The sequence below is a fragment of the Giraffa tippelskirchi genome, chromosome 4, assembly GCF_054371585.1.
Source record: "Giraffa tippelskirchi isolate mGirTip1 chromosome 4, T2T-mGirTip1v1.2.pri, whole genome shotgun sequence".
Classification (NCBI taxonomy): domain Eukaryota; kingdom Metazoa; phylum Chordata; class Mammalia; order Artiodactyla; family Giraffidae; genus Giraffa; species Giraffa tippelskirchi.
Genome location: NC_137278.1, coordinates 170947873 through 170967642, shown reverse-complemented (window position 1 = coordinate 170967642; position 19770 = coordinate 170947873). Strand labels below are relative to the sequence as shown.

The following is a 19770-nucleotide window of genomic DNA, read 5'->3' as shown; positions in this document are numbered from 1 at the left end:
TGGGGCATCACAAAGTGTGATCATACTATCCTGTAAATACAGCAGAACCGTCACTGGGAGTAGAATTCAGTAACTATATAGCTACCTGTAAAAAATAAATTATTTTCGTATTCATATTAAAACTATGACTTGATAACCTCACTTGCTAGCTTGTTTATTATAGCAGAGAAGGTAGTAGTGAAAATTTCCAGCTTGTTTAGTTGAATAAATGATAAACAGACCTTTTAATTTTAAATAACCAAATCTTGCTTTAGTGAAAAGACTCTTTTTTTTTCTCTACTGCTATTCTATGTCTTTTGGTCCCAAAATAACATTTTGGGGAAATTATATGCACAAAATACCTCAAAAGGCTTGAAATCTATATCTTCATTATAATAGTTTAGTGTTGCTTAGGATTAAAAACAGAATCATGTACTTTTTTTGTTGTTCAATACAAATTTATTTTCTAAACAGGAAAATAAATCTTTTTATTCCTAATCAAGCTACCTTCTCGATTTTATTCATTTAAATAAAATAGGTCATGCCCAGAACCTCAGTTATCAACTGTATTTTTCAGAATTCTATGAATATTCTTATGGTCAAAAAAGAGCCCTTAAAGTCTTCCAGTTACTCCTCCCACTTTGGATTATATTGTTACTATCTGGGATCCCCACTGCACCTTTCAATTCTTGGACCTTGGACCAATCACCTTAACCTTTAGCTCATTATCTCTGCTTGTGAAAGCAATGCATTGTGGGTATTTTTGGTTGTGTTTTTTTTTTAATTACATTTCTCTGTTTACTTTGGTCAGAATTGATTGACTTGTTTTTCTGAGGTGTTGCATTGGTTCTTAAAATGCTGAATAATAATACTTTGCATGCTTGTGTGATCAGCCAAATCTTATCGCATGTCTAATGTGCAGGGTAAAAAGCAGGTGATGTATGGATATCAGAAAAGAATTTCCACATTACTCTGATAACAAAATACTATACATAATGTTGAAGCATACTTTGCATACAGGTCCTGCCCTAGTGGGATTCTTTGGGGGTTTTTTGCTTTTGTTTTTTCTTTTTTTCATATTTAACCCCTCTCTTCACAAACCCTGCCCCTCACCCCCACATACACATACCCCTTTTGAAGAAAAACGTCCTCTTAGGACAAGCTTATTTTTTTTAATACTCTCAATATGAAAGGTTGGTGTTTCCAATCCAGCAGGTTCTCCATAGCTATACTTGGCACTCTGGGGATGCTCTTTATTGCTCTCATCCCACTCCAGTTACTAGATCGGCAGGCGTTTCCTTCTAGGGTTGCAACCCTCCCCTGCCTTGCCTGTCCCAGAGCCGCCCCAACCTCTCCAGCCCAAGGTCCGTATTCATACATCACCTGCCCGTGTAGAGCGCATGTGCATGCTGCCGTCCTCAATAACCGGAATGTGTTTCTGTTCTTTTGTTTTTTTGTTTTTGTTTTTGTGTGGATTTTCTGCAGTGTGGTTTACCAGGACGGATTTTACGGTGCTGACCTCTATGTAAGTACACACACCGGGGCCTTCTCGTCCCCATCCCCTGACAAGCCAGCCTTTTTTTTTCTGTTTCTTTGGTTTGGTTGTTTTTTTTTTTAATATAGTTTATTTAATTTTTATTTTCTTTTTCCTTGTGGATATATATATTTATATATTTAAGAATGCAAGCATGCTTCTCTGCCACTGCGCTTGCCCCTGGGTGCAAAAACTAAGCCTTTGGGTTTCCTGATCATTGCTAGAATCAGTCTACTGGACATATTCTTTTCCCTTCCCTATGCCCACAGATGTTCTGTGTATCACGAATATACTTGAGAGATGATCAGCAGGTTTAAAGTCTTTTCTTCCTATCGTCTCATGTGCATACATAAATAACAGGACCAGCGTAGCCTGAAACCAGCTCTTTCTCTTTTCTGCTTTTCTTTTCATTTCACATCCCTCTTTAGATCATTAGGGCTTTGATTTCAGTAGATGGCAAGAAGCCTTCTGAAATGTGTGTTTTCCTGTTTCACATACTTTGAGAGAGCACTGTCTTGTGAAAGTGAGGTGAGAAATTGATGCCAGTGGAGAGTGGTTAGGAATGAGATGAAACCAAATACTCAGTGCATAAGGCTTTTCTGTATCAGAAGGTCCACAGCCAGTGGGGCTCTTTCTTTAAGAGCCATCTAGAAGGAAACAAATGGCATCATTAGCAACCTACACTCTTCTACAAATATTTGACTCATACAAGATTTGTTGATTTGACCAGCCATGGTAACATGTTTATTTCTATCCATTATTTAAACTGTCTAGCTATAGCTCGAGTCTCATGATTGGTGGTCACATGTTATTTAAAATATGGACAAAATGATCTAACTGACAAAAGAGTCAAGTTTTTGAGTTTTGCAAGTCTTTTATTAGGACCTCTCTCCAAAGATCTCTTTCTGAATGCATGCTTAGTCTAACTACCCACGTTGTTAAGGAATAGTTTCCTGAGAAAAACTTGTCAGCATGAAATGATTCTTTGGGCACAGAGTAGAATTATCTGGAAATGCTTTCTCCACCCTATTTTCTCCAAAGTCAATAAGTGTACCTTTTTAATGAACTGTTTCCACAGTCTGCCAGAGATTCCCAGCAATCTTAAAACATTAATACCCTTTCAGAATGAATGTGAAGCATGTATTCTGTATTGCTGGATGTAGACAGGAGAGAGCAGTTCTCTGAGATAACGGTGGGGGGTGTACACACCTGGCCGTTTAGAGCAGACCTTCATAGTACACTTGAACACATGTTTGAAGGAACCTTAGCCATGATTTGGTCCAACCTCCTCACTTTGTGGATATGTTTCTTAGATTGTGACTTTCCCAGATTACCGAAAGTGTTTGTTTATCCAAGCATAAAACCCAAATAATCCATATTTCATTACCTCTCTTAGTAATTTAGTTAAAATCCACATCTTTCCTCTGATGGTCTTAAAGAAGTAAACGAAAGATCTTCTTTTCTTATGCTCATGGTGAAACTTGAAGATTAGGAAACTATTAATATATCCTACTTTTACACCAGAGTGCACTTTTCTAAATATATGTATTTACATAAGCTTTTATAAGCATGTACATCCTCCCATATACATTAGTATCCGTAGTCTCATGAAGCTCACCTTTATGTTATTTAAGTTTTCTTGAAATCTAGTCTGTTAGAGTACACTTGCACTTGAATTAGGGTTTGTTTTTTTTTCTCTGATACCTTATTTGGGAATTTCTTAAGTATAATGTACTTCTACCTTATTAAGACTTGCCTCCTTCCACCTTGTTAAATCATCCAACCGAGTATTTGTTTACAGTTCTCTCACTTCCTTAGTTTACAATATATGACTTTATTAGAAAGAAATCATTTTTCTGCACTTGTTGAGAAAATACTCTTGATTTTTTTTTTAATCTACAAATTGGACCACCTTATCAAACTGAACAGAAGTAATTCAGCGACTTTGCCAAAACATTTTTTTGACCCATGGCCCCTAGTTGATGATAAGACTGAATAGTAATGGTATTTTTATTTCTTAGTTATCTTAAACCAGTTAGTTACTTAGAGGAAAGAAGAAAAAGTTGGTTACTAGTGCTGAAATAATACCCAAACCCACAAATGGAAAACCAGAAAACATGAGGTGTGAACTGTTGAGTGAGGCTTAGAGTTAACTTTGAATACAGCTTTTAAAACTGCACATTCCCCATCCCGTGTGTGAGGTGGCAAAGGAGGCTTCTTTAAAAAAACACACAAACAACAACAATAAAAACCCCTATCATTTTACATTGAATTTGTTTCTGCTTCTCTCTGTACATTTTCCCTTCTGTGAAAATCTATTAATGTATGTTTAGTTCTTGTTATCTCAGAAAGGAAGATCAGAAATAGAGAGGTTGGTTTATCTAGTCTAAAAAGTGTCCTGAACCTGAACTTGAGGAGACAACATGAAGGAAAAGAGTTTAAATTGCTGGCTTTTATTTAAGCTGTATTAATTTAGGCTATTAACTGTGAAGGTGTGTTTTGTAGGTTTTTTGGTTTTGGTTTTGTTTGTAATCTCTCCCTGTCCTCTTCTTAGGCTGTAACCCCTGCTGGCCACTTTCTTCCTCCCCGTGTCTTTCATGGCACCTTCCTCTCTGGAGAACTGATCTAGCAATCGTGCCCGTGACTTGTAAAGAGACTCCCCACGCTAAGATTTGGGAGTGTCGCAGGTAGATTATGTGTCTGCCCGCCCCCTCTTTTTCTGATCAGTGGGAAAGACACCATTCAACCTAATTCACTTTGTTAATGGGATAACAACTGCTCCTAATTCTCACCCTGTGAAAAGCATGCTTGCATCCAAAGGAAAGAAAAGGCTGGTGGGCCCCTTTGCGGGCTTTTTTGTATGATTGTTTTCCTTCCACAGCTGTGTTTTTTGAACTGCTCTTCCTGTGTTCTGTTATAGAATAGTCTTACAGGAACCAATCATTAGCGCTAAAATACCTCAGGTAGGAGTGCCAGTGTGACCTGCCAATCAATCAGATTGTGGATTGCAGTGAAAAAATTGAATTATACTAACCATTCCAGCTCCACGTTAGAGATGGGAACAGAGGCTTTTTTTGGACAATCAAGACTTGTGAGCGTGTGATCTAAGGCCTGCTACCTCAGCAGTGCACCCAGTCAAGCTCCTTACATGAGGGCACCTCCTCCAAAATTCCGTGCTCCCGCCCCATTGCCACACATCCACACCAGGTGTGTTACACGCACTGTCCCATCACTGCCACCTCTTTTAGTTTGTCAATCACATTTATCCATGGTGTTGAAACTGGTCTTTTATATTTTGAAGAGCTTAGCCATTTGGGACATCTTATTTCTGTGAAAGAAGTGAGAGAAAGTAGAATCCATCTAGACAGGATTTCTGAATCCCAAATTCCCCTGTTGTGAAATCATAGTAGTAGTTGGGCTGTGCTGCTATGTAAGTTTGAAGTCGTCCTAAAAATCTAGGTATACTAGAACTCTAAAATGGAAGCATATGGTTCCCAGGCCCTCTCTGCTTTTCACCTTAAAACCAGATTAGTGAGGGCAGTGGATCATGATGCCCTGTTCAATTTGCTGGTAGCTGGGTGCTCAGCAAAAGGAAGCAGCAGGTAGCTTGTCACAATTCAGTTGGTCTATTTATGTGGCCACCCAGCGAGCTTCTGGAGGTGAACTGATTATAGAGATGCAGAAGAAAAGTGTTTGAAAGGCTTAGTCAGTTGAAGATCATCTTTCATCTATCATAAAAGTAGTAAGTGGAAGATACCAAATCTGTCATAAAGATTCCTTTCCTTAACCCCAATTTTAATAATAATAAGAGAAATTTAAAATATTTTCCTTAAAAATTTTTCATTATCTACTCTTCCAAGTAGATAAAGTCTCCCAATCAAAAGCAGTAACAATATTATCATTATTACAAGTTTGGTATTCACATCTGTATTACTCAAGTTTAATCCAGTGTTCCATATTGCCACCGAAGAATCTTTGTTCTCCTAAAGAGCCCTTCCTCATACAAGTTCAGTCCAGAGCCCTGGATCTCGGTGGAGGAGGTGAGGGAAAGGAAGGAGTTAGAATCGTGTGAAGACAGTGATCCCCAGAGGCACAGCCTTAGGCCCAAGCCAGTTGGACTAGATCTCTGCTCTGCTGTAGTGATTCAAAGCATCACACCTGCCATTCTCCCCACCTGCCTGCCCACCCCCGCCCCCACTCCCTTTGCTCTGTAAATCCATACACCACATGCAGGGAACAAGCTTTCATTTGTCTGCTGGTCTTGAAATACACATTCTTCTCCTCAGTGTCACATAATGTCATTGTCTTCCAGATAGAAAGAAGGTGTCTTGACATCACATGCTCACCAAAGTCCTGTTTTAATGTAAATCCTAAAACAAAAATGTAGTAATATACTTAATGGTCAGGTTAAAATCAAGACAAGGGAAGGTTAAATGGAGACAGAGAAAGGCCAGGTGTAAGAGGAGAAGTTCTGTAGAACCCTTCCACTGTGTTCTAATTAAAACACAGCTCAGGCCTGTGCAGAGGAGCCACGTGGTCAGGTGGCAGCACTCTAAAGTTCACTAGACAACAAAATTGATTCAGAGCGGAGTCCCTAGGTGACATTGAGCAGTGGAAAAGTAAGAGTTTAACAACAGCAAAAGGATCTTAAAGGTAACAGCATTTTCATTTGAAAAAGCTAGAAGTTGAAGGTGGGGATGTGTTACAGAACTGTGAAAAGACAGAATGCTTAAACACAGGAAATATTTTAGAACACTGGATCAGTATGTCTGAGTGTTGACAGAGGGCAAGCATACAGGTGAGCACTGTGGGTCAGAAGTGAATCAGGAAGATTAACTAGGGGAGTGGTATAGCGTTGGGCTGCCCCAGTTGGGAGCATTAGGAGTCATTCAGAATGAATTACAAAGGAATAAGAAAGTAATTGTTTGTAAAGGGGCGTGTGAAATATTTGGACCAGGCTTAGCCATGCCAGATTTATCCAGCTGCCAGGTTCCAAAAAGCTGTCCGTGTCTGCCCTCCGACATTAGGGTGTGCCGTGGCCATGCTAATCCCCATTTTTTGTTTTATTTCAAATCACACACAGATAGAATCTGCAAACTGCTTCAGATCAAACAGGTCTGATTGTGTGTAAATACATATGTCCTTTTTAATTTTTATTATTAATGGTTGCTTCAGTTTTGCATTGGTGCATGGTTCAAAGCAATACACATCAGCTATCTCATGACTTCATATCTCCAAATGAATTATTTCTCCTCTTTTTTTGTTTGTTTGTTTGTGCAGTCAGCTGAAGAAATGTTAACATCTCACTCTAAATCTCTCAGTGGAGTCTCTGTTCCCTTCTCTGATATAACAGATGGGTTACTGCTTGTTATAATTATTAACATCGTGGTGTGGGCCAGGGCTCGGGTGGGCCAGATTGACTCTTTCTCTGGGCTGGGAGGGGCCAGTCGTTAGGGTCTGGAATGTTAACTCGAGTGGTGACTGACTGTTTCCGTAATACCAGGTCGTTGTGGCTGCACGCTCTAGTAATTGAGGCTGTGTACTTCACCGAGCTTGTGGTAGAGCCTAGGGCAAACCGCTGTCCCAAGAGAATGCTGGGATAGATAGAGTTAGCCAATCCGAGTCTGAACGTGGTGATTTTGCTGGTCGTTCTAGCTCCAGATGTTGGCATGCTTAGTTTTTAATGTGATTAATAAATGTGGCGCCATACCCCTTCCCCACGCCTGAACCCTGTCTCTCCTATCCCCTCTCCCACCCTTGTTCTTTTTGAAAAACCTAAGAAACAGCAATGAAACCCTTGGTGTTTCAAACTGCACTTTGTTCTCATGTTCCATAAACAGATTTGCTCATAGAAGTGAAAGTTGAGAAAATGGTTTCTCCGCCTGAATGCTTTATGCCTTCCAGCATCCAAACCAGAAATAAATATACCTGAATGTTCATTGGCTTATATTATGGTGAAACACATTGTTGAATAACCAATTGAAAGCACCATCAGAAATTCTTTGGACTAAGAATACATCTAAGAGGAGTAAATCCAGGACATGCAATTTAGCTTTTCTAATTTGGGGGTAGTCATCGATGAAATTAACAAGTTAATTAGGATATTACTTCCTGTCCTAAAGGTAGATCCCTCCTCCTAAAAGAGCCTGTCTATAGCGCCATTATCGTAAAGTAATTAGAAGAGTAGACATGTGGAAATATTATCTGCTTTTTTAAAAAAACAAATTGATGTAGTTTTCTTAAAATTCTGTTGACATTCTTCTTGAGCCTTTTGTTATCAATAAAATATTTACATCTCAGTCCTGCGCTCCTGATTTTGAATGGCAAAAGACCCTCATCAAATTCAGGCTCCAGAGTCAGAGTTCACTTAAAGCAAAAGGAAAGGACTGGAGGTAGATTACCTGCATTTCCTTCTGGCTTGGAAGGAGCCTTCTTTCCCACAGCCTGATCCATTTAAAACTGTCTTGATCAACAGTAACATTACCGCTTTGGGGGAGAATGGATGCATGAATGTGTATGGCTGAGTCCCTTCGCTGTTCAGCTGAAACTGTCACAACATTGTTAATTGGCTATATCCCAATACAAAATAAAAAGTTCAAACAAAATAAAGCAATAGCATTGCTCCCAGACCACTGAGGTTCCCCTGGTTTCTTGCAGGCTGAGGAAACCAAGAGGAAATGTCTATCAGTAACCTCATTCAGAACCTCTTTTCTTCCAGAATTAGTGCACTGCTGCTCAAATTTAATGATTGAATACAATCCCCAGTATATCTGACATACCAGGACTTACTGAGAATCTAGTTAGTATTTTTATGGGAACGTATACCTCTGCCGCATGGCATAGAACTTAAGTTTTTAGTTGTTTTACCCAGATAGTATACACTGAGTTTTAATTGCTTTTATTACCTTGACTTTTTCCATTTTTAGAGATTATTTTGGATTTTGAAGACCTGCTGAAGGGACAGACTTCCTGATGTCTGTTTACCACATCATCCTCGTTTACAAAGAGGTTTTCCTGAACATGGTCCTGCTCTAGACTTCACACTAGCAAACTTTAATTCTAAACTAGTGGAACCATTTATAATGATACAGAAAAAGTGAACCTTCAAGATTCATACAAAGCTTAAAATCTCAACTACAATGACTAACATCTTGTTTTGTTTAACAATTGCTTTTACTGTTTCATTTCTTTAGAAATTTTTTTTTAAAGTGAAGGAAGGAGATACTTTAGTTAGTTTATATATAATGCAGATACTTAGATGTGTATGTATGACAGGGTGTATGTTGCAGCCTGGATATAGGGCTTTACCCAAATCAGTCTGCCCTGCCTGTCCTGGTAGACCTGGCTAGAACTCAGAGGAAGCTTGTGGATCACAGCTGGCCCCTGAGGGTGCTCCTGCCATGGCCCTATCCATTACCATCCCATTACCAGTGTTGGTAATATTAATGAGAATTTTCTTATTTATATGAATATCTATGGAAAGATCTATAATTGAAGCAATGTTCAAATCATTCGCTTGAACAAGGAAGGAATAATACAAAACCACTGAAAACCAATCAGGGATTTTTTTTTTTTTTAATGTACATTTGCAGCTACTTCTGATGAATTTGAGGAGCATAAATTTAAAGAGCAGGAGTATATTTTACCCTGCAGTACAGTGTCTTCAATTAGAGAAAGCATAAATTATATAAGAAAGAAGGAAAAAGCCGTAAGAAGAAATTACAGGTATTTCCAGAAGATTTGGACAGAAATAAAAGCAGCAAGCTAGAAGCTGCCCAGTAAAGTGGTTAAGAATACCAGAGGTCCCATTAGAAAATGCTTGTTTTCAATCCTAAGAAACGATACAGAAAAATTCAAATATTCTTTTGTAGACTTGGCAAAAATTGAACATTTGAAAAGATTGAAAGTAGAAAGCACAGGACAGAAAGCTTCAGATGTCCATGAGAAATAGACATATTAATCTACGGAAATGAAAAGGGCTGTCTCTCACTGCTGAGAAGCCCTCCAAATGGACCTAGTTATATTTTGCTGTATCTGATGGAGTTAAGACAATAATATAAGTACACAACTGAATTAGGTTTAGGCAAAATAGATGAATTCTAAAAAGGTAAAGAAAAAGAATGAAAAATAGGACTTTCCACTTTTTCCAGTACCCTGTCTCATGTGCCATTTGTTGTGATTATCTTTGAAATACTTTGTGAAGAAATACACATGCTTCACCCTGGCAGTAAAAACCTTTTGAATATTCGATTCATCTAAACGGAGGTAAAATAGCAGAACAGGGGAGTTGGAAGCTCTTTGGGACTAAGAGGATATTTGAAGCCGTGGAAGAAAAGCACCAGAGCCTGCTGTGAGATTGGGACAGTAAGGATCCCAAAACCTTTTAGGGAAGAAAAGCAAATGCAGTTAAATGCTTGGGGGAGGTGGGAACGGCTTCCTAATCTATTTGAACCTAGCTCAAGGAGCCCCTGGTCCTTTGTAATCTGATGTGCCTGAGTCTGAAATGTAGACTGAAGTTGGCAGACTTTTTCTGTAGGGGGCCAAGTGGTAAAGCGTTTCATCTTCATTGGCCATACGGTCTGTGTTAACAGCTAGTTTCAGAAACAGGTGGCAAACCGCATTGGCCCACGTATGGAGGTTTGCCAACCCCTGGTCTACACTGGTTCTTCCTTCTAAATGTCGTTTGGTTGTCCTAGCCTCTTGGCAAATGTACTAGGCCACATGGAGCCAAGCACTATATAGGTCCTTTCTCTATAAACTGCTGTCTTTTAGCAGTAGATCAGTTCGAGTACACGTCAGAGAATCTGAAGATAGCACATATAAACTTACATGTTTTAATTCTAAAGTTTCCATTTCCTGTCAGATAAAGTTCTCCCAACTTGCTGTAAATATTTTCCTTGCTGAAAGTTCCAACAAAGATAGATCCAAAATCGTATATCTTCGTTTAGGGGAAAGAGGGATAAATTAGAAGCTTGGGATTAAAACATACACACTATTATATATAAAAATAGATAACCAACAAGGTCCTAGTGTATAGCAGAGAGAACTGTAATTAATATCTTGTAATAACCTATAATAGGGAGGAATCCTAAAAAAAATAGATACTTAAATATATAACTGAATTATGTTATACCTGAAACTAATACCACATTGTACATCAACCATATTTTAATTTAAAAAAAGTATTTTAAATCATATCTTCACTTCTTAAATTTGAGAACAGGTACCCCAGTGTAGTTTACTTATGTTACTACTACAAATTGCAAAACAAATCCCTGTCTTGGGCAGAGCTTAATTTTGCACTGAGGAGCAACATGCAGACTGATGCAGTTTGAAACACTCTCTCCCCATGTGTGTGTCTGTGTCCATGTCTGTCTCTGCGTCCCGTCCGTCTGCGTGTGGGCGGGTGTGTGTGCACCTGTCCCCCGGAGGGAGAGGTGTCTGTAAAGTGAGTTCTCTTCTCTCCTGTAGGGTGGGTACGCAGCCTACAGATACGCACAGCCCGCCACCGCGACCGCAGCCACCGCCGCTGCTGCCGCTGCAGCCGCTTACAGCGACGGGTAGGTGCCTAGGTGCCGAGGGAGGGCGAGCCCCGCTGCCTTGCGCCACCCCCTTCCCTGCCCGCACCCTTTCCAGAAAGGCACTTGGGCCACGGGGCTGCTGCTGAGCTGGGTTTTCTGCAGGCCTTCTCCCCAGACCCTGCCCCTCTAGAAACACACCAGCTCAGACCCTTCCCTCCCTCTTGTTCTTGAGCCCTTCTGGCTCTGACCCCTGTTTTCCACTTCCTCATCATCAACGCCCTTCTTTTCCGTTTTATAGATGTACTTCAGAAATTTTCAGTTACTGCCTTTAAGAGCAGACAGAGATTTTTTTCCATTCTGCTAGTTTCCTAATAGCATTCCAAGACCAAGTTACTCACAAATCCTTAGACAGTCAAACACACTTTTTTGTGGATTTTTCCTTTTTTTTGGATTACTATCTTTCCTTTCTCTTTATCCCTGATTGGATTTCTTTTTCCAGTTATGGCAGGGTGTACACAGCCGACCCCTACCATGCCCTTGCCCCTGCCGCTAGCTATGGAGTTGGCGCTGTGGTAAGTAGATGTGCCTTTTTTTTTCCCTTTAAACATTTTACTTCTGACTTTTACCTACAGATTATAGAAGATCTAGGGAGGTAATAAATTCAGCCCTGTTTCCATTGCCAAAGTATTAAATCCAATAGGACTACCTGTAAATTTCATGTGGCTCCTTTGTGTGCTCGTGTGAGCCCCCGGCCTGGGTAAAGACAGCAGAAAGGAGTCTGCTGTTTTATGTTGCCTCAGATGTTAGATTCATGCCTGAGCAGAGTTTTACTAATGGATGTTAGCTGAGACTTGGGGACATAGGACTCTTCTAGTTTTCACAGTGAAGTTTTCAGAAAACTTTACCTGTTTCAGATGCAGATGCCAAAAGATGTCCCTATTCTTAAGACTTCCAGTAGATAGTACTAAAAATCACCAAGCAATTGTCTTCCAAAGATATTTTACTAGTAAATTTGTGGCAAAATACAGTATTTTCTTAGAAATATACAAAGCGTCCATAGAGCTCATCTAGAATAATCCCCCAGGACACCTCCAGGTCCAGTGACCAGGACTTACTGGATTCAGCAGTGGCCAGTCCACAGAGATGCCACCTCATGCCAGAGTTTCTCTGCCAAGGGCCTGGGAACACGGGTGACCATGTCTGAGAGGGATACAGATGATGGGTCCCAGTTAAGACATAAAGGATGTTCGAGAGCCTGCCATTTTCCACACTGAATCTACTGATGAGAATCTGTAGGAGGAAGTAATAAGGTCTGGGCGGGGGTTGGGGGAGGTGTCAGAATTGAGGTAGGGACATACAATATAAAGAAAGGGATGAGAATTCCTAAGGTTTTATTTAGTGCCCAAATATTATAAATCCTATACTAAAAGAATGACCCAAGGAGTGATGTGGCCCTAAGGAACTTTTGATTGAAAAAGATAAATCATTTGATAATGATTAAAGGAATAAAGTCCAGCTAAAACCCCAGCTATATATACATATATATATATAAAACGATAAAAATCAGTATGTCAAGAAACAACCTGGTTGTTGTTTTTTTTATAAATTACTGAGGCAATAGGCTTTATTCATTGAAAGATTAACTCAGGTTTAAATCCAGCACCATCTCAAGCATGGGATATGACAGTGATAGTAATCAGAAGTACCATATTCTCCATTGTCAGGTAATGGGTAGAAAGGTAAAGTCAGCAATCTGCTTTAGGTCACGATTATGTTGAAATAATCAAGGTAAACAAGACACATCCTTTTCAAAGTCCACCTATTTACAGACCTGGTTTTAAGCTGCACAGTTTCTCTTCTGTGCTAATCCGTGTAAATAATGAAATGAATCGTTATGATCCCCTCCCCTTGAGAATATCAGGTCGGCAATAAATATTTGGGTCCCGATTTGAGCATTGTAGAGACAGAAGTTAGTTTCCTGACCTCATGCGCTAGACACTATCTAACCAGTTGCTTTGAAGCTTCTAAGGAAGCTGTTTTTCCAAATCCCTTCTCAGGACATATGTCTTCTTTCATAATGCTTCTCTCATCAACCTTTTAATAATTTTTGTGTCTTTAATTACTGCAGGCGAGTTTATACCGAGGTGGCTACAGCCGATTTGCCCCCTACTGAAGTGACGTGAGACCCCCGCAAGTGGGACAGCCCCCCAGTTCATGAGGCCTGGCTATTGCAATATTTACTAGTAGAGGAACTCTATAGCAAGATGAAGAGGAAAAACAAACAAACAAACAAAAAAAACCACAAAAAAAGAGAGAATACTTTTTTATACCTCACTATGTTCTTTGAATATGTATTTTTCCTTTAAATTTCTGCCTTTAATTCTTTCGTTCCAAAGATTGTGCATTTTTTTCTTTTTTTCTTTTTTTTTTAACTGTGGTAAAAAAAAAAAATGCATTTCCATGTCTGTATGTCCGTGCTTAGCTTATTCTATCAATCACGGAAGAGGCAGTTAATGAGGAAGGAGAGACATTAGGAGCTGATAAATGCATCTGATCAGAAATCAGCAGACAGGATTACCAAAGTGAATCTGGTGCTGACTGGCTGGGGGACAAGCAGAAGTAGAAGAGACCTTTCTGCAACAGGATATCCTTCTAGTCTTCTGAGTTTCTGGTCTTTGGCAGGCCATTCTGATTGGCTGTGGCTGGAATCCACATGCTAATAGATGATAGGAATGTGTGCTTGCAAAGCAGGAGAATCACAAAGACACTTTCCTCTCCTCTTCCCTCCTGTCTTCTCCATTCTTTTTACAATCATCTTAACATGCACAGCCTGAGATAGTTGGCATGGTTTTTGGAATTATAGTATTAATATTTCCAAACATGCGCTCAGACTGTGGATAATAAACACCTCATTAGGCATCCGGTCTCAGAATGAACTCTGGAGTCTGAGAAAGATCATTCTTTCTTTCCTGTAAACCCTAGTGTTCCTGCTGGGCTTCTTCCCTTTCTTTGAACCACCGCTTAGCTCATCTCTCCGTTTACTAACACCCTGCTCCCATGTCCTCAAGATTCAAGAATTTAGGACCCAGGGATAGAAGAATAAATAGTCAGTGGCCAGATTTCCCCAGAGGTCTGGGCACGGCTTGCGGGCTAGAAGTCCAAATTGTCGAGTGCCAGTGAAGAGGATGAGGGCAAGAAAAGGGGTGTTAGATGATGCCTGACAAGGTGCCCTGGTATTCCCAGTCTTTCTGTTGCATCAGAAAGTCACCACAGAGTGTAAAACATGTAATATAGGCTTTGTTGGCAAAAGATAAAGCACCGAGCCCTAGATCAACTGTCCCTGAAGGTTTGGTGAGCAGGGCGTGTAAGGGCAGGCAAAGGCACTTTGTATGAGCTCCAAAGCCATAGGACTTTTCATCTTCCAGAGCCTGTACAAGTCACTTCTCTGTCCACAGTCTGGAGCCCTCATGGCCATTTCACCCAGCTTCTCATTATCCTCCAAAGACAGCCGGCTGAGCACCTGGACCACTTGGTATTTGTGAACACTACAGGACGTGAAACTGAAGCCCCTGAGGCTGCTTCCCTCCCTCCCATACAGGAAGGAGGGTCTGAAATGGCCAGGACCTCGTATGTTGCCAGAAAGAGCCACTCATGTGGCCACACAGTGAGTCCCTGCTACACTACCCAGCTTCGATTTTCTGTCTGTTATCAGGGCAGGGGGGCTGTGCTTCTCTTCTAGCTATTAGCTGTTAAAGACAAAGGTCCTGCAGTATTTCCAAAATGAAGGCATTAGCAAATGGAAAAGCACGGTCCATTTGGCTCCCTGGTCTATTCACATTGGTACTAGGGTGACCTTTCACCCACGGGATAGCTGCTAAAGGGAGCAATTCAGAGACATGGAGCTTCTGGTTTGTTATGGATTTGTTTTGGTTTGTTGTTCTTTTGTTGTTGTTGTTTTAATTTTTTTTTTTTTTTTTTTACTCCTGCCTCCACACGTGTTCTTGCCTGATCCTGATTCTTGTCCCTGAATTAAAATGACTGACGTATGACAACATCAAGCATTCTTTGTAAGCAGAGGGATCTGTCTTGGGGTGGGGTGGGGGGGCTGACCTGTCATGTATAATACATATCTTTTGCCCCTTCAGAATCCTTTCTCTCCTAATAACTGGGAGAGAGGCTTCCCTGAAACCAGGGGAGACATCAAGGAAGCTAGAGGCCTCGATGCAATCTTACTGATTCTGGGGAGGAATGCACGATTAGAGTACGCCAGACTGCCCAGCCATTGGCCATTTTCTAAGGGTTCTCCTCCCCAAGCCAAAGTTGGTTTGTTGCTGTTAAGACAATTTTTCTTGTGTGTATATAAATATTTCAGTTTGGGGTGGGGGAATGGGATGTGGGGCTTTCACAGTCCGAGGGACTAGGGGCAGAGAGGATTTTTCTTTCTTTCGCTTTTGTTTTGAGGGAGAGCTTTTACTGACTAAAGAAACTGAGAGAAATGTTGTGTCCTGTTCACACAGGGGCCATTCTTACAAATGGTGAGTCACTGCTTCAGTGGAGACAAGGCCAAATTCTAAGCAGTCGTATCCGTGGCAAAAGAGAACAGGGCAGTGAGTTCAAGGATTTTCTTTTCTTTTTTCCAGAGAGAGGGAAGGGTAATGGGAAAGGCAGGGAAGGCAGCTTCCACCGCCCTTTTTAAAAAAGGCAGAGGCCTGAGCTTTCATACATTTCAGTTCAGCTGGCTCTGGCTGAGGACTCGTAGGCAGGCTCTGTTGCCCAGCGGGCCTCTGCTGCACTTCCAGGGATGGTGTTAGCACTGCTTCCTTCAGCTCCCTTTACTAAGAAAGACTAAATAGTTATTAAAGGGTTATTAAAGGGCCTTTGGTTTTCAGTGTCAGCACTGATTGGGGCTCTTGAAGCACCTCAGTTTACTGGCATCAACCTACCCCATCAGCTTCTGAACTTTGAGACTCCTCACAGGCAGCTTCATCAGAGGCAGGTTCCTTGAACCGTCAGTGCCTGTTTCTTCCTGACCCTCGTTCCCAGTGGACTCGGAAACAAAGTCAGAAGAGAGTTGGTGTCTCGTGAGTTTGTTAGAGGATGCTGGTGGATAAGTCTAGAAAACTTATCCGCGCTGAATCACGCGAGTGACTTCGACAGCTTGACTGTAGGTCACCATGTAGACTTCTGTACCATGCTTCTAACTCTTAGAAGCTGGGCTCCTTCCAGGAACCCTCTAGTAAACACCTTTATCTGAATATCCATCTTTCAGCCCAGAGAGCTGTCCTCAGAGCTTCTTCAGAATCCTTTATATTACATAATTCAACTCCCACTGACCCTGATCAGCTGTTGTGATTCATCATTTTTAAGGCTCTCAGGTTTTACAAAACCTACCAGCACCATCCTCCTCCAGCAGCCACGGGTGGAACTGAGCCAATATTATCTTTCCTTGAAAAAGAAGGGGACTGGGGCTCAGCTCTTAGTTTCAGGGGAGCTAGTGGGGCTCTATTCAGTGGAAATCAGTGATAGCAGCTTTTCCTGACAAGTGACTCCTCAGGGGCTGAACTGCTCTTAGTTTAGGTTCTACTTTCCTAGAGTTCTGGCAGAGAAGTTTGAGTCACCGCCACCCTCTAACTAGTCACGTAGCTTCCAGATAGGAGGGAGGTGCGAACTCGGGGCAGGAGCACCCTCCAAATCTATCTGCAGGAAGGGCTGGGCAGCCCCCTTCCCTCTAGCAGGAGGATGAGCCCAGAGAGGACAGGGCGGAGCAGTAGGGAGGGGAAGGGGGAGCCCTGGGGACCGCCCCCTTCCACCAAGCCCGCCGCTTCTCTGCTGCTTGCAACCCCCTATAGCACAGTAACATGTGCAAAGTCACAGACTTGTTTCCCCAAGAAGATAGGAGGAAAGGGACTTTGGTGGGTGGGGAAGGGGTAGTGGTGTTTTAAAAGCATAAGTTACTGTTTGCACTGTTTTAAGATAGGAAAAAAAATATATAGTGGGCAAGGTGAACATCCAACGTAAGCTTGTGTGTTTTTCTTTTGTCATGCTCTTGAAAATGTTTGACCGTTTGTAGTATCCACCGGTGAAGCCTGATGCTCTGTTGCATAAAACACTATTTTTTTGGAAATGTTACTGTCTGAAAGCCTCTTCCCTCCCTTTCCCCTCTCCTGTGTTCTTCCTTCATCCTCGCCTGACTGATCAACCAGGCAGTAGCCATCCAGGAGCTGGAGTGAGGAGCAGGGCCCTTCCCAAGTAGACTCTGGGTGTCCTCAGCCGGGGCATGCCCTCCGGTCCAGCGGCTGCCATCGAGTCCCTGGCCCCCGTCTTTAAAATAAGGCTTACAGACCAGGCCACAGCAAATTCTCCAATTCCCAACTCCAATGCACTAGGAAGGAGGAGCCGAGGGGGCCAGAGGAGCCCTCGAGCACGGCCCATGGGCCCGTGGCCGCAGCAGCTGAGTTCTCCAAGTTACCAGAACTGTAGCCAGTTACAGTTTACTCAGGAAAACGGTCGATCACTTCAGCCATGGTAGTGCTGGTTGGCAGGGCTTGGTAACGGAGAGAACTGCTCATCGGTCACCACTCAGACCTGGCCTTTAAGGGGACCGCCAGCTGGAGGGGTCCCACCTGGCAATGACTCACACACCAGCCGGTGTGGTGAGGGCTCAGCTCACACTCGCCAGCAAAAAGGGAACAGCGATTCTCTTTTCTCCCCCCAACCCTGTACCCCAGCTCCCCACCCCTGTTACCAATGCCAGATTCCCAGGGGGTACATAACGTTTTTGAATTTTTTAAAAAATGTTTTTTGGTTTGGTTTTTCTGGGGACCGATGAGTGCTTTAAGCAGCATCAATACCCCGCCAGGCCCCCAGCTTCTTCATTTTTCTTGTATTTTTCTGTTCACAGTATTTTGTGTGTGTGTGTGCAAAGTTTTGGCAGCTCATTTTGGCTGTATTATATATCGAGTGATGAATTGATCCTTTTTATTTCCCCCTACGGGATATGAATTGTTTTCTCCTTGTGTTATAATTCTGCTTGTGAACAGCTGGAGCAAACCTGGGGCTGACACACTAAGCTAGGGCTGCAGAGTGCTGAGAGAGCAGGGTGGGTTGGCTTGTCCCCGACAGGCTGACCCACCTGAGTCTCTGAGCTTTTCAGTCCAAATCTCTGCAAGGCTAAAATCGCCAGCAAACCTCCCCTCTTCTCCCCGCTCCCCATGGCAGGGACGGAACCATCCCTACTTGGAGTTTCTCAGGCCCCCTCCCGTTGCCATGGCAAAACAGGTACCTGCAGGGCACGGGGCCTCCCATGGGATGCTTGTATAATCCACCGCCTCACCTTTTCTCCCTCCCCTCCCCGCCCCCCTAGAATCACTTCCTAGGACACCCGAGCTGCTTGCCCAGGGTCCTGTTTCCCTGCCAACTCCAGAGAAGCACCCAGGGCTTTGTGACAGTCTCTAATCCCTCCCCTCTCGTTAAGAATCATATTGTATAGTAGCTTTTAGACCATACAGTATTCATTGGGTTACTCCTATTATTATCAAGTAGCTGGAATTGTGAAGGTCGGAGTAGTTAGATCTTTAGCTTTGATTCCTTATTTTTTTTTTTGTATTACTATACATGTGTATAAATTATTGATCATGTTGCTGGCTTTTATAAACTCTAAGCAAAGGAAGAGCACTGCCTCTGCCTTTGCAAATGGTAATGAAGCACTGTTTTTAAATAAAAGAGAGAAACACCATTCTTTGGCTTGTCCTGCGTGTGTTGATCCTCAGTGATCCCACTGTTGCCTCCCCCTGAGGCTCCAAAGATAGAGGTTGGATTCGAATTCTAAGATGGAAAAAGAAAGGCAGCAAATGCAATGCTCCCTGAAGGAGAGACCTGCTCTCCATCTCCTCAGGAGCTGCCTTCCTGTTTCTCCCTCTGAAATTTTCCCCTTCCCTTCTTGCTCTTCCATCCTCTCCATGTGTCCTCACTGCCACCCTCGCCTGCTTCAGAAACTGCCTCCAGGTGGTGTCCCTCTGCCATCTCTCCCCTGGCTCCCTGGCTGCCACGCAAGCTCCCGAGCCTTTTCCTTCTTCCCTGGGCTTCCTCAGCCACCCTTCCTTAGAATTCGATCCAGAAACCCAAAAGACTCGATATCGTGGTTTTCAGCCAAAGTGAGCATCATGGGAGTGGCCTCCCAAGAAGACACCCTCGTGCTCCTCCCACTGTGACCTCCAACACTAGTGAGGGTGAGACTGTTCGACTGATGGAGGAAGCTGAGTTAAGACCAGCAGACCCTGAGTTGGTCCTCTGTTTTTAAAAAAGTATTTTTGATGTATTATCTATTTCCAATTCATAAAACTAATTCACACCATAGGAATCACATCAAAGGGAAAAAGGAACCAAACGACCTCTAAATAACCATAGCTTCCCTTCAGTGGTAAAGAATCTGCCTGCAATGCAGGAGATGCGGATTCGATCCCTGGGTCAGGAAGATCCCCTGGAGAAGGAAATGACAGCCCACTCCAGTATTCTTGTCTGGGAAATCCCATGGATAGAGGAGCCTGGTGGACTACAGTCCACAGGGTGTCAAGAGTCGGACACAACCGAGCGACTAAACAGCCACCACCATAGCTGCAGTGTGACCTTGCTCAGCTTCCTTACAAGGTTTTTTTTTCTTTTCTCCCAGGTTTGAGAGATGTATTTCCCCTGGTTAGGTTCTAAGTAAGAAAGTGCATATACAATGTTCACCCTGCT

General features: G+C 42.4%; 1 protein-coding gene across 49 annotated transcripts in view; it reads left to right on the top strand.

Moving 5' to 3' along the window:
• The window catches only part of RBFOX2 (RNA binding fox-1 homolog 2), a 289290-nt gene extending 270521 nt beyond the window's left edge, over window positions 1-18769 (top strand). For 25 of the 49 annotated variants that reach the window (XM_081597018.1, XM_081597017.1, XM_081597014.1 and 22 more), the window contains 4 exons: window positions 1465-1504; window positions 10985-11073; window positions 11534-11606; window positions 13163-18769. In XM_081597018.1, the coding sequence (XP_081453144.1) occupies window positions 1465-1504; window positions 10985-11073; window positions 11534-11606; window positions 13163-13207 (247 nt within the window). In that variant the 3' untranslated portion in view covers window positions 13208-18769. Of the gene's footprint in view, window positions 1-1464; window positions 1505-4433; window positions 4477-6596; window positions 6629-10984; window positions 11074-11533; window positions 11607-13162 lie in introns of all 49 variants that reach the window. The other 24 variants (XM_081597021.1, XM_081597011.1, XM_081597020.1 and 21 more) reach the window with 4 other exon arrangements.
• Window positions 18770-19770: the final 1001 nt, after the last annotated feature.